The sequence below is a fragment of the Euleptes europaea genome, chromosome 14 (genome assembly GCF_029931775.1).
Source record: "Euleptes europaea isolate rEulEur1 chromosome 14, rEulEur1.hap1, whole genome shotgun sequence".
NCBI lineage: Eukaryota > Metazoa > Chordata > Lepidosauria > Squamata > Sphaerodactylidae > Euleptes > Euleptes europaea.
Genome location: NC_079325.1, coordinates 31,490,083 through 31,504,988, shown reverse-complemented (window position 1 = coordinate 31,504,988; position 14,906 = coordinate 31,490,083). Strand labels below are relative to the sequence as shown.

General features: G+C 42.8%; 1 protein-coding gene across 1 annotated transcript; it reads left to right on the top strand.

The window, feature by feature from the left end:
• Positions 1 to 6,535: 6,535 nt before the first annotated feature.
• BMP10 (bone morphogenetic protein 10) lies at positions 6,536 to 10,582 on the top strand. Its single transcript, XM_056860753.1, has 2 exons — positions 6,536 to 6,881; positions 9,639 to 10,582. The coding sequence occupies exons 1-2, from the start codon at positions 6,575 to 6,577 to the stop codon at positions 10,580 to 10,582; spliced, it is 1,251 nt and encodes a 416-aa protein (XP_056716731.1). The 5' UTR covers positions 6,536 to 6,574.
• The last annotated feature ends 4,324 nt before the right edge of the window (positions 10,583 to 14,906 follow it).

Below are 14,906 nucleotides of genomic sequence, written 5' to 3'. Positions count from 1 at the left end.
CTGCACATAGAATATAGCACTCTTTGCATAGTATGATTTATGTGTTTTGTTGTCTTATGCTGCTGTGTTTATAAGTTTGTAACTGCCAGATGGTGGCTGGAGATCTCTTGCTATTACAACTGATCTCCAGCTGATAGAGATCAGTTCACCTGGAGAAAATGGCTGCTTTGGCAATTGGACTCTATGGCATTGAAGTCCCTCCTCTCCCCAAACTCTGCCCTCCTCAGGCTCCACCCCAAAAACCTCCTGCAGGGTGGCGAAGAGGGATCTGGCAACCCTATGCATTGGGCAAGACCCTGCTGGTGGTGGCTTGGCAGAAGGCAACACTTACCCCTGGCCAGGTCTAAGCTACGCAGCCCCTAAACTAGTATTAGTTCCCTGGGGCTTAGCTCAGCTTGCTGTTGGCTAGCTGCAGCAGGACAGTGGCCCACTAGGAACTTTCCCAGTAAATTAAAGGACAAGTTCGCCTTTTTGGCCATTAATCTTTATGCTGGCTGTGCTTCTTTAGTTGATTCATTATGTAACCATATGTCCTAGGATTCTTCCCGTTTCTCTCATCTCCCTTTCCTCCCCCTGTTGTCTCTTGTGCTGTCAAAATTTAAGACTCGTACAGATGACTATGACAGACTTGGGGAGAATCAATGCATGAAGGAGGGAAATCATGCCTCCTGGTTGTGTGTTCTCACTTCACACGTGGATACATTCTGCGCAGACCCTACATATGTGAATGCTCTCTGCAGAATACCTGACCAATGCATGGAGGTTGGGGGTATGGTCAACAGGTATGATCCCATCCTCCCTCCCCTCCACACATCATTATTTGTCAGTGCAGGGCTATTGTAAATGAAGAGAGAAGACTGAGAGGTGCTATGATAACCATCTTCAAGAACTTGAAGGGCTGTCATATAGAGGAGGGTGCCGAGTTGTTTTCTGTTGCCCCAGAAGGTCGGACCAGAACCAACGGGTTGAAATTAAATCAAAAGGGTTTCCATCTAGACATTAGGAAGAATTTTCTAACAGTGAGAGCGGTTCCTCAGTGGAACAGGAATCTAGATTCCTTGGGAGGTGGTAAGCTCTCCTTCTCTGGGGGTTTTTAAGTAGAGGCTTGATCGCCATTCTGTCAGCAATGCTGATTCTATGACCTTAAGCAGATCATGAGAGAGAGAGGGCATCTTGGCCATCTTCTGGGCATGGAGTAGAGGTCACTGGGGCTGTGGGGGGTAGTTGTGAATTTCTGCATTGTGCAGGGGGTTGGACTTGATGACTCTGGTGGTCCCTTCCAACTCTATGATTCTATGAAATGATTTGGGCCTTTTTGCTTTTCTTATTCTGTAAATCGCCCATGAGCATTAATGCTGCTATCAAAAAGACCTGGATCTTCTTTGCATGTTTTTGTTTGACTAGGGCCATCTTCAACTTTAAGAATTACCTTTATAAAAAGTTAGGAATGGCCCATTTATGGAGACAACAGAGTCTAGCAATGAGGTGCAATATATGGGAAGTCGGTTTTTGAGAGATGCAGAAACGGATACTAATTTTAGTTAGCCGGCCACATGCTCATCACACTGTCTGTGTCATATCCTCTTTTATCTCCCATATCACATCCAGCGGTTACCTCATACATCAGCCAGCTTCTGCTAACATGCAATGGGAGGAATTTCTCCAGTTTCAAGCACATCTTTTGGAAACCTTTGTACCACCTATAGTTCAAGGAACTCAGCATTGCAATGATGGGTCATCTTCAAGAGATTATCCAGAGCAGCACATATATAGAGACAAATAGCATTGCCAACCGAGAGACATATGAATGTTGCACCTTGCCAGCCAATTTGAGAAGGTCAGAATTTGCGTCCCAAACTCGTGATAACTGAGGCCCATTTTTTACAATGGGAGGCACATTTCTCTCTTACACCCCAAACAGGATTACTTTAGAGTGTATAAGAGAAGAGGAGGAGTCCACCTTTGCACTTCCAGCGTGGTGTAGTGGTTAAGAGCGGTGGACTCTATTCTAGAGAACCGAGTTTGATTCCCCATTCCTCCACATGAGCGAAGGACTCTAATCTGATGAACTGGGTTGGTTTCCCCACTCCTACACATGAAGCCAACTGGGTGACCTTGGGTTAGTCACAGTTCTCTGAACTCTCTCAGCCCCACCTACCTCACAAGGTGTCTGTTGTGGGGAGAGGAAAAGAAAGGAAGAGGAAGCCGGTTTGATTCTCCTTAAATGGTAGAGAAAGTTGGCATATAAAAAAACAACTCTTCTTCTTCTTCCACATGAGTCACTATTCTGGGACACTTCCTGGTTGAAAGAAGGCAAGCTCAGAGCCAAAACTAATATGCAGACAGAACAAACAACTTGCTCTGAGAGCAGATGTTTTCTCTGTACCCCTGCACTTGAATTCATTGAGTTATTTGATCACACACCTGATACAAAGATGAGCAGAACTGTTGTTTGAAAAGCAGGTTGGCGCAGTAGCTAAGAGCGCCTTCTATCAGCTGCATCTGGATCACCAACCCTCTCTATTCTTAGACTCAGCCAATCTGGCCACACTGTTCCTGTAACCTCATGGTTGGATTACTATAATGCGCTCTACTTTGCACTGCCCTTGAAGACAACTCGGAAACTACAACTGGTCCAAAATGCAGCAGCTGGACTATTGTCAGGTGCTAGCTGATGAGAACATATGTTGCTCATTTTGAGGAGAAAACAAAAGGCCACACCAGTCACTAACAGAAAATTAAGGCCAAGGCTGATGGTTAGGGTTTCCAACCTCCAGGCGGTGGCTGGACATCTCCTGGGATTACAACTGGTCTCCAAGTGACAGAGATCTGTTTATTTGGAGAAAATGGCTGCTTTGGAAGGTGAACTCTATGGCATTATATATTGTTGAGGTCTCTACCCTCCCAAAACCCTGCCCTCCTCAGGCTCCACCCCCCCAAATTTCCAGGTATTTCCCATCCCGGACCTGGCAACCCTTCTGATGGTGCAAGTAAATTAAAAATTATATTTTATTGCTCAGCTAAAAATTCTCTACATGCTTTACAAATAGGCTTCTTCAGGGGAATCTGTTAGTCCTTCAGTGTTTCTTTGACAAGAGTACAAGATCAGAAGCAATTGCCAATGGAAGACCCATTTGGGTGGCAGCTTGTTTCTGAGTTCAGCTCAAGATGCTGGTTATGACCTTTAAGCCCTCTGTGGACTTGGGCCCATAAAGCTAAAGGACCTCTCCTCCCATATGTCCCTGTGCACCAACTGTGGTCTTTTGGCTGTTCCCCCTCGTAGGATGGCCTCAAGTATTGACCAGAGCCCAGGCCTTTTCCATCATAGTTCCTACCCTGTGGAAAGAGCTCCCTGAAGAGGTGAGGGGAGCTTCTTCACTAGAGATCTTCAGGACGCACCACAAGTCTTGTTTGCTTTATTTGCCAGGGCTTTTGATGGGATATAAACAGCAGGCATCTTTTTTTGGGGGGGGGAGGGAGGTATTTTGGGTTTGCTGTTTTATTTTGGTTTTAACTTGTAATGTTTTAATCATTACTGTAAGCTGCCTTGAGCAAGGCAGGGTATAAATATTTTAATAAATAAATTAATATTTCTGGTCTCCACCATATGACTGAGGCAAGGGCAGAACAGTGAATCATACAGAGAAACAGTAAGCAGCCTCCCCTGGGTTTGCTGCTTTGGGCCATACAGGAGCCCTATAATTACTTGATTAGTTTATTTTTGTGGTTCATTAGCAGGTTTCTTATGGCACACTAGTACCTTGACAGAAAGTTTGGGAATTACTGTTTTCATTCATGTACAGTGTAAAGCTATACTCTGGAACCTCTGATGAATAGGGTTGCCAGGTTCCTCTTTGCTACCAGTGGGAGGTTTTTGGGGTGGAGCCTGAGGAGGGCGGGGTTTGGGGAGGGGAGGGACATAGAGTCCAATGGCCAAAGCGGCCATTTTCTCCAGGGGAACTGATCTCTATCGGCTGGTGATCAGTTGTAATAGCAGGAGATCTCTAGCTAGTACCTGGAGGTTGGCAACCCTACTGATGAACCTACCTCAAATGGATTATGAAAATGGTGAACAATGGATTTTTATCTTGAAAGTCCTGAAAGTGCAAGACACAAAAATCCTGAGCAGAGAGGATGAACAAGGTGATTTTCAGATTTGGGACAGATGGATGAAAGGTTTGTAGAGATCTATGCAATATGAGATGCTTCCCAGGAAGGGTTCCAAGGTTGTTTGCAGAACAGAAACACCACTGAGAATCTGTTCCTGGAAGAGACTATACCTATGGAAATGAAGAACATTCATAGTGGATCTACTATGCAAATCAAGGACACCAAAAGCTGGCAGAAGAATATCCATCTATTATACTACCCAAGTGATTCAAATCCCCACATAGAGAATCTCACCTGATTTATTGTATTATTCTTTTCTCTGCTCAGCTCCTTCCTCTTCCCTTTCCCTTTACGTAATTTTCCATAAAAATGAAGAAAAGTAGTTTCTTCTTCCCAATGTATGTGAGGAAGTGAGCTCTGACTCATGGAAGCTCATACTGAAATAAATTTTGCTAACCTTTAAGGTGCCATTGGATTTTTATTTTGTTTTGCAACAATAGACTAACACATATACCCACAAAGAAGAGTATTCAAACAGCCATGCAATTCCATTGAGGAAAGTAGAAATCAACCCAGAGGAGCAGCTGAATTACCATGCCTGCCATTTAAATACCAAGCCAATCAGCCCCCTAACACTTGGTGGGCAGTTTGGGCACTATTAAGAGTGAAGCATCTGGGAAACGATCCACCACTGAATATAGGGGAGGGGTTGTGGCTCAGTTTGTAGAGCCTCTGCTTGGCATGCAGACAGTCCCAGGTTCAATCCCCGGCATTTCCAGTTAAAGGGGCTAGGCAAGTAGGTGATGTGAAAGACCTCTGCCTGAGACCCTGGAGAGCTGCTGCCAGTCTGAGCAGACAATACTGACTCTGATGGACCAAGGGACTGATTCAGTATAAGGCAGCTTCATGTGTTCAAATACACTGACCACTATGAAAAGCTCCAGTGAGGACAGAACCATGACCTTTGAAATTAAGAATATGTGCATGCAGAGTTGTCTCTTCCCACCACTGTTGAAATTTAGCCAGCTCTTGTGTATCTGGAGTGAGGAAAGGGCTTCTTTCTCAGACTTCCCACTCTCTCCTCAGCAGGAGGTGAGAGAGTGAGACTGCCAAGGCTCCCAGATGAGGACAAGGTGGTTGTCGAAATAGGAGAGTAAAATCACTACCAAACTCATTTGCTCCTTTCCTGGGTGGCTGCTGTGGTGGTGGTAGTTTTACTCTCTCTTGAACACATGAAGCTGCCTTATACTGAATCAGACCCTTGGTCCATCAAAGTCAGTATTGTCTACTCAGGCTGGCAGCAGCTCTCCAGGGTCTCAGGCAGAGGTCTTTCACATCACCTACTTGCCTCATCCCTTTAACTGGGTTTGAACCTGGGACCTTCTGCATGCCAAGCAGATGCTCTACCACTGAGCCACAGCCCCTCCCCTCTTCTCTGCAACCAGTTTGGCTTTCCTTTTAGATGAGAGCACACAGCCTGCAGAGAAAGGCAGGTGATTGTTGGAGTTCTTCTTCCATCCCTGGCACAAGACCAGCAGCTCAGGGAGGCTCACAGCTTACCCACCCTTCATTTTCTTCAGCAGCAGCTGTTTCAAGGGGGGAACCACCTGCAAAGCCACAAGCATTACTGGGCAGTGGCATACCAGACAATTTCCTGGAGCATGGAGTGGGTGCTGCGCTGGAGGAAGTACACAGAAGTACTATGTATGGTTCTCAAACCACAGAGCATTTGATAAATAAAATGGCCACCAGTGGCTGTAATTCATCCTAAACAGGGAATGTTTATTTTGAATGTAGAACTCTTTCCTTTCCAATGTCTCATTTCCATTTTCTGAACATCTTCCACTTATACTTATTTTTTGATGACCTCCCCTTGGAGAAGATGGGCGAACCTGAGCCAAAATGTTTCAAAGGTCTACCAGCTTCCGTTAAATACGTGTTGTTTTTATTTTGCTATCAGAAACTTGTTAACAACATGGAGCATGGAGGTGGTGTTGTACACATATGTAGTTGAAACTGCAACAAAGATTAATGGTTCAAAAATGGTCAGCCAGGCCAAACAAAGCAAGCGGGAAGGGAGGGAGGGGAGAGTCAGGTCTTCTGCAGAAGAAGAAATTTTGCTTTATTTCATACTAGCATCCAAATGTGGAATGTTTACAAAATCCTCATTAAAAGAAAGGATTGTGAGATAGCAACAGAAAGCTGGTGACCAGCTTACCCTAGAGGAGATAAGGGAGAGCTACCATAGAAGACAGAGCAGGCCATATCCAATTACTAAGACCTCGATGAAAGGGGGGGATGACAGAGGGAGGGAGACTGATCACAAGTTTCGAGCAAACAGTTTCCAAACTTGTCAGCTCTCTGTGACACAAGCCGTATATATCCATCGCTGGGGATACAACAGCCACTTAGGCGGCACCAGAGCTAAAACTTGTTGAGTACTGTGGCCAGCTAGAACAAAGGAATGGATTCTGTAGCATTTCAGATCTGGGCAACCCTCTCTTTTCTGGTCCACCTTGCAAGCTCTAGTCCCATCATGAGCCTAGATGTACCTCTTTTGGAGGAAGACATGCCATTTTTTGATGAACAGGACGCGCTGCTTCAAAATTTGCAAAATGCATTGCTGAAGGCACTTAACCTCTCCGACATTCCCACACAAGAAGCAGCCAAGGTGGACCCTCCAGAATATATGTTAGAGCTCTATAACAGGTTTGCCACCGATAAGACATCTATGCCATCTGCCAACATTGTTAGAAGCTTCAAAAATGAAGGTAAGTTCTGAGATCCTCAGAGGATCGAGCGTGTTTTTCAACTATTTTAATCCCCGTTTTTTCCAATAATTACACTATGACTAGATTGATGAAAGAGAACTGTTACCTTAATGAGATCAAGAGGAATGTTTGAGACACAATACCAAAGTGATCCAGCTAATGTAAATTAGTGGGTGTACTTGCTATGTGATGAAATGTGTCTCTGATCTGCCCAGCTTTTTGTCTTTCATACCACAAAGTATTTGAAGCAGGAACTATTTTCTAGATCCTTCGTTGCATGGCCCACTTATGGTTATAACTAATTTTTTAAAAAAGGTTGGATGCTATGATGCTTAGATTTTGGGATCTAAAAAGGGGAAAGTGATCTTACCACATTTGTACCACATTTAAGATGCCTGTACCACATTTAAGATGTCTGCACTACAGAAGTAATTTTTCATCTTTTTCAGCAGGAATAACAGTGGCCAAAACCCACACTGAAGTTCTCCTGCATGAGACCCATAGAAATCATTGGGAGTTCTTTGCAAGACCATTTTTGTCATCTTGCACATCTTCCATTGATTTCAATAGATCTTGGGTGATAAGAACGTCCAAGTGGATTGTGTCCATTGACTGGATATTGCCTTGTGGTCAAACTTGCATCCAATAACTGCATTTGTTTTGCAGGAATTGTATATAGAACAATGTATTAACGGTACCTGTCAATGGTCTTTACATAAATAGGATGATGTCTGACAAAAAAAGTTTTAAAAAAGAGAAAAACCTGTTAGTTAAAAGTCTAGGTAAAAAGAAAGGAAGGTTTCGGAAAGTTTTGTTTAAGGTTTTGTTGCATGGAAACAGAAAAATAAAGAATTCAACATGTAAACAGTTATCAGGATTTCACTTACAAAAATATTTTTAATGCAAGAATGGCATATTTTATATACATTTTTTTGTTTTCATACCTAACAATCATTTTCTATTGAGGTTCTGGAAATAAACACACACCAGTGTCTCAGTTCCGTTAATAGAGGGAAATCTATGCATGCATGTTAGGTGGTGGTGATGCTGTGATAATCTACATGGAAGAATGAATGATGAATAGAATATTTCTGTTTAAATCACCGAAGTCAAGGGAAGTGAACTGGCTTGACATCTAGCATTGTGTTCTAATTGGTTTGTAATGTAGGCTGTTATTTGCAAATGCCAGTCTTTAAGAAAAAAATAAATAACTGTGCATGATGTTAAATGGGCATTGGGGCTCTCTAATATGACTTAACTGCTCGTTTATGCCTAAGCCATAGTCAAAAACAAGATCAATGTATCCCTCTTTAGGTATGTGCTTCTGGTGGAGGGCAATACAAGTTTTTTTAAACAAGGCCAAACCAGACATGATGTTCACAGATCTGTGAACAGAACCCTTTTTTAAAAGTGGAAATAGCACCTGGGGGTATGTCTGAGGAAAGGGCAAAGGAGGCTTTAACTCTGTGCCATTTTCTCAGCTTTAGTCGATCCCTATCAATGGCTCTTTGCCCTGTGAGAGCCAGCATGGTGTAGTGGTTAAGAGCGGTGGAGTCTGATCTGGAGAACCGGGTTCGATTCCCCACTCCTCCACATGAGCAGCAGAGGCCAGCTGGGTGACCTTGGGCTAGTCACAGCTCTCTTAGAGCTCTCTCAGCCCCACCTACCTCACAGGGTGTCTGTTGTGGGGAGGGGAAGGCGATTGTAAGCCGGTTTGAGTCTTCCTTAAGCGGTAGAGAAAGTCGGCATATAAAAACCAACTCTTCATCTTCTTCTGTGGGTATCTCTAAAGCCACCCCTTGTGGGGCAAACAGAAGTTCCAGGGAACCAACCGCAGGACAGTTAAACCCCTTCCCCTGTGCCATATTCCCTGTCTGATTCCCATACCAGGGACTGCTCTTTCCACTTAAATAAAATGGAAAGTCCATTAGCAGCTTTCTCGACATCACATCTAAGTTGGTGCTTACTGAGATCTTTATAACTGTCCAGTCCATCCACCAACTAAAACTTACTCAATGTGTCACCATGAATTTGCTTATATCAAAATATTCCACCTTAAGTGTCTTGTAGATCAGATTGTTAATTGCCCATTTCTGCAAAACACACATGCATATTACAAAATTATAATGGAATATATTATGACATAATTATTGAAGAAAGCAGATCACTCATAATGCACTACTGCACCTAGATTTCTCCCCTGCAGTTTTTTAAATACACCCTTCTCAACAAACCAGCCCTGTCAAATAGCTTTCACTTTATTAGGTAATTTCTACAGTGATTATATCAAATGCTGGTTCTCCACTCATCATATTATATATATTTCCCATTTGTGACTTCATTTATTTTTCCTAGAAAAACTTTTTTTAACCAATTGTACATTGTTCCAACTCTCTTGTAGAGATTTCCATTGTAAGTTATCAATGCAATTTTGATATACAGTTAGTGGAAATTGCTTAAAAAGCTCCCTTTCCTTTTGCATTAACTTTATCCCCCTTTTCCTATGGCCACCAAGAGAATCATATAAAACAAAATTTCAGAGTACAGAAAAGCAGAATAAAAATAATAGGTCTAAGAATTGATCCTCGGCTCTCTTGCTAAACTACTATGCCCAAGATTCTTGAATGATAATCAAGCGGGATTCAATTTAGTTTAAATTTGTAGTGTAGACACACCCTAAGCACACAGCCTCCTTATTGGGTGTGCTCATGCATTCACAAGGCAGAAGTGTAACAAATATTTATTTTTAATCCCCAGAGCAGATTTTGTATCCTGCCCACTTTAATGGAATACGGAGATACCCTCTTCTTTTTAACATCTCTGTCCCTCACCATGAGAAGATAACCATGGCTGAACTGAGGCTCTACACCTTGGTGGAAAACGAGAGAGTGCTTTACGGTGGTATGAACAGGAAGGTCACCATTTTTGAAGTGCTGGAGAATGAACATGGAGAAGGGAAAAAGAAAGGAGAGAATAAAAGGAAAGTGCTGGCATCCAGACACATCCACAGCACTGACAATGAATGGAAAACATTTGAGGTCACAGAGGCCATCAGGAAATGGCATCACTCAGACTCAACCACTCATCGGCTAGAGGTGCAGATTGAGAACAGAGGGAGAGAGGAGCCTAACGGACAAGGGAAAGTAGATATAGATATCAATGCAGGGGCCAAACACGAGCCTTTGCTCATTGTATTTTCAGACGACCAAGGCCACGCCAAGAAAGAGGAGAGGCTTGAATTGAATGAGATGATAGAGCATGAGCAGATGCAAGATTTGCAGGACCTGGACGTGAATGATTTCTATACCAGACCTAGCGAAGAGAAGCTTCTTCAGATAAGGTCCAACATTATCTACGACTCAACCTCCCGCATCAGAAGGAATGCCGGGAGCAGCTGCAAAAGGACTTCGCTCCTTGTAGACTTCAAGGAGATTGGCTGGGATTCCTGGATCATTGCTCCACAATCCTATGAAGCATACCAGTGCAAGGGAGCATGCTCTTACCCTTTGGATGATCAACTCACAACCACCTATGCCATGGCCCGGACTTTGGTTCACTTGAATGATCCCCAGAAAGCTTCTCCAGCCTGTTGTGTACCCACCAAGCTAGCTCCCATCTCTTTGCTTTACTTAGATAAAGGTGTGGTTACCTACAAGCTAAACTATGATGACATGTCAGTATTGGAATGTGGCTGCCGATAGTAGCAGGGCACCCCCTTGCATGGCGCCTTTGAGTATTTAATTGTCCCATCTGTAAATTTGTACATTTTTTATTTGTACATATTTAAATGAGCCTATTTAAATGAGGCATGTGTAGATAACTTGAAGCAGAGGGAACAGGCAGCAGATGAGAGGGGGTGTATATTTGGGCTAATTCACACGATACTAAGTTTAGGACGCAAAGGACTTTGTATCGAGTGAATTGACCCTTTGCTACCTTCTTGGCTTGGGTGATCAGAGTTGTGCTTTATGCTATTTTATACAATACCAGTGACAAATGTGTTATTTTAAAAAGTGTTCAACGTAAGACAGTAAATGGGGATACTGTCTGCATGTCCCCCTACAAAATAAAACTTCCCCAGAATGTAGAAAATGGGCTCAGTGAAGTCTAATCCCGCCCCACTCTGGCCAGGAAGCATTCTAATATGCTACGCCTCCTGTATAGAGCGGCATAGTCGGGAAAAGGGGTTACCATTGGATTCTGCTAATTGTATAAACTAAACCCCAAAGTTTGAGATGCTGAGAGTTATTTCCCACTTTTTGCTCATTTTAACACATGCATCAAAAGAATGATTAGCAGGTTCTCATGAACCTGAAGGATGTCATAAGTATTGTCTCAATGGAACAACAGTGAATTTGGGGGAGGACATCATGATTTTTTAAGCAGGCATGCAGATGAGATGTCTGTGTTATTTCACTTTGTGTTTGTGTGCAAAATGTTGATAAAGCTCCTATGCATTTCTTTCCTATTTATTGGTCAACCTCAGGGCCAAACTAGTATTTTAACTGGTGAACAGCAGCTATGATGTGTGTGATTTTAACAGAAAATGTGCGTGGGGGGGGGGTGCAGAGGTAGAGGTTTAAACCACACATGAAGCTGCTTGATGTTAAATCAGACCATTGGTCTGCCCAGGTCACTATTGTTTCTTTTGAGTGGCAACAGCTGTCCAGGATCACAGGCAGAAATCTTTCACATCACCTATTACCTGATCCTATTATGTGGAGATGATGTGGATTGAACCTGGAACCTTTTGCATTCAAAGGAGATAAGCCACAACCCTACCCCTTCCTTCCATTTTCAAAATCTCAGTTCCTTCTTCCCTCAAAGCTCTTATTTGCCCCACTATATAAAGCATGCAAGCACCCTGCACAACAAAATTAAATATTTGGGAGGGATGTTAGTTTGTAAACTGCTCGTGGTTCATACTGCCTTACAAACAAGTATCCACTACTGTTTAAGTCAGAGGCTGCAGGAACAAACCCTTTAGCTGAGATTGCCCCTTCATAGGTCCAGGTTCCACTGAACTGCAATCTCCTCTTTCAGGCATGCCTCACATCTCTATGATGTTCAGAGACAGAATACCACTGAATACCACCTGCTAGAAGTCAAACAACAAGAGGAGATTACCTTGATGCCTAATTTATGAGATTTGCAAAGGTGTCTGGCTACCCACTGTTGAAAACAGAATTCTGCAATAAATGATCCTTTGGTCACATTCAGGACCATTCTTGGGTCACAGCTCATGTTCTCAATACAGTTTTTACCAGGGGTATATACATTAGGCTAACGAGTAGCAGCAACTAGGAATGTGTGGCTCTCAAATAACTAATCTTTGCGTCTTATGTTTCGAAAAGGGAAGAATCATACAGAGCATAGTCATCTATTGGCTAAATCTGAATGAAACCCCTCTAGAGACAATGAAGGGGACTTTTCTTTATGAGGACGTTAAAGCTAGAAATTCACAAGGCCATTCTTTCCCCCTTGCTCCACTTCAACCATATACAGTAGAGTCACATGTCATGTTTCCGCCACTCTTCTCCAACAAATCACTGCGATAAGAAGGTGTTGGAGCTGAGAAGCAATAGACCTGATGCTTTATTTATACTAAGCTGGAAATTTGTCAGATTCCTTGCAAAGTGTAATTGATGCTGACTCTCTGCCCTTTACTACAGCCAACTGTACTGTCCCCTGCCTCCATTTTACACTTTTAAGGCAAAGCTATCTTCTCAGAATGAGATAAGGGACTTGTCTTTGAGAGAACGGACTATGACTCTTCATGGGAATCAACACCAACGATGCCACCAAGGACTAACTCAAACCAGTTTAACCTACATCCGCACAGCCATTATTTATTGATCTATTTATTGACTGCTGTCCTTGTAATATACTGTAGAATACAAAATGTTTTATTTTTGTGCTTGTATGAAGAAAAAAAACACTTGGAAAATCTTATGTATCGAACCATAAGGGAGCTGGATGCTAATTGCTGCAATGAATGCATAGGTTTTCTTGGTTGTTTTCTTTGTAAATATATCATTGTCATTTTTTTCTAATTTCTTCATGTAATACAAACTATAGTGACATCCAGTATATAGTAGCTTTTTTTTCTGGCTAGCATTAGGCACTTGGGTACCTCAGGCAGGGAACTTAATCCATGTACATTCCCCGTCCCATATCCCACATATTTATGAAGACTGGTAAACTGATGCCACCCGCAGACTCTAAACCTGCCTGAAAATTTTGTCAAATTGTTGTAAGCCAGGTCCATCCAAACACTTTCAACTTGACCTGGAAGTGGTTGGTGGATACATGTTTTAGTTGCTAAGCAATCACAATGCCTTTCACCTAGCAAAAAGAACTAGTCAGTAATTAATGGTGGAAGGAGGAGGAGAAACATGCTAAATAATCACAAGCAACCTGAACTGACTTATTTCTCCTAAGCACAACCAATTGAATGCAATGTTCAGGTTTACTAATGAAGGAGTATACTGCATCATAGTCTAGTCTCAATTGGGAAAGGTGAGGAGGAACAAGATCCTTCTATCTAATGTGTCACTGAACAGCAATTCAGCAGAGCAGAGAGAACTGGGTGGAAGTCTGAAGGCAAGTGACTTATTGTACAGCAGGGGTGGGGAATGTCAGGCCCGGGGGCCGTATAAGGCCCACGAAATCATTTGGTCTGGCCCTTCATGGGTCCTGGCAAATCTCTAGCTCAGAAGGATGCTGCCCTGCCTGAATCTCTTGGGCCCAGCTGGGGCAGCAGAGCTCAAAAGCGAGTCGCTCTATGTGGCAGACACTCGGAGCTGTCTCCGGTCATGCCTCTTGGCGAAATGTTTGACCAAATATAGCAGGCTAATTTTTAAGCTGATAATTTTGTATGGCCCGTGAATGATGTTATAAATATCCAAATGGCCCTTGGCAGAAAAAAGGTTACCCACCCCTGTTGTACAGGAACTGCTACATCATATACCTTGTCTTAGAGAATCTCATATTAGTCTCCATAATTGTCCCAGTACAAACCCTATGGATGAATGCCCTGTCACCTTAGATATAAAATATTCAGTTAAGCAAGTCAATTACAGCTTTTTATCAGTTAAGCATGCAATACAGTCTTGGGATACATGATCAACACGTGTTGGTGGCTGGACATTTTAATTTTTAAAATTATTTTGACTTTTAAATTGTTCAAAACATGTTTGCTATCAGTTATAGGGCTAAATAGATCAAGGCTTCTTAACCATTATGATAGGTGAAGCTCCAAAAAACGTGACAAACAACAATTGGCCATCCTTAATTTATGTTGACTTTTTGCCCATGGTTAAGGATGGTTGTTTGCGATTTCACCAATGGGGAACTAATGGTATGGAGACAGATAGCCTATTCTAGACAAAAATGTTAGCAGAATCAAGAGTTCTACATTGGGGCAGGGGGAGGTAGCAGCTTTTCCATCAGAATTTATAGCACTGAGATTTGGGCAACTGGCTTGAAAGTAGACCTATGATAAGCACCATTTGCTTTACAGACTATCAATGCAATCCTAAAAAGAGTTACTCCAGTCTAAGCCCCTTGAAATGAATGAGCTTAGACTGGAGTAACTCACTTACAATTGCATTGTAAGGCTGTCTGCCTAGGGTACTATCTTTGTGATATCTGCTTATAAATATATACACTGAGCTCCTTTATATTCAATGTGTATACCAAGGTCCCATAAATCTGCAGCATTTTTGCTCATCACACTAATTGTGCAAAGAAGATCTGTTTAAATCACCCCTAGAACATCTGAGCCCCGTGGCGGAAAGTAGTAAGCTGCAGTAATGCAGTCCAAGCTCTGCTCACGACCTGAGTTCGATCCCAGCGGAAGTTGGTTTCAGGTAGTCGGCTCAAGGTTGACTCAGCCTTCCATCCTTCCAAGGTCGGTAAAATGAGTACCCAGCTTGCTGGGGGTAAAGGGAAGATGACTGGGGAAGGCACTGGCAAACCACCCCGTAAACAAAGTTTGCCTAGAAAATGTCGGGATGTGACATC

Coding starts and splice junctions, on each gene's coding strand:
- BMP10 (XM_056860753.1), top strand. CDS start 6,575: ATGGATTCTGTAGCATTTCAGATCTGGGCAACCCTCTCTTTTCTGGTC. Junction 6,882..9,638: donor TAGAAGCTTCAAAAATGAAG/GTAAGTTCTGAG, acceptor TTTAATCCCCAG/AGCAGATTTTGTATCCTGCC.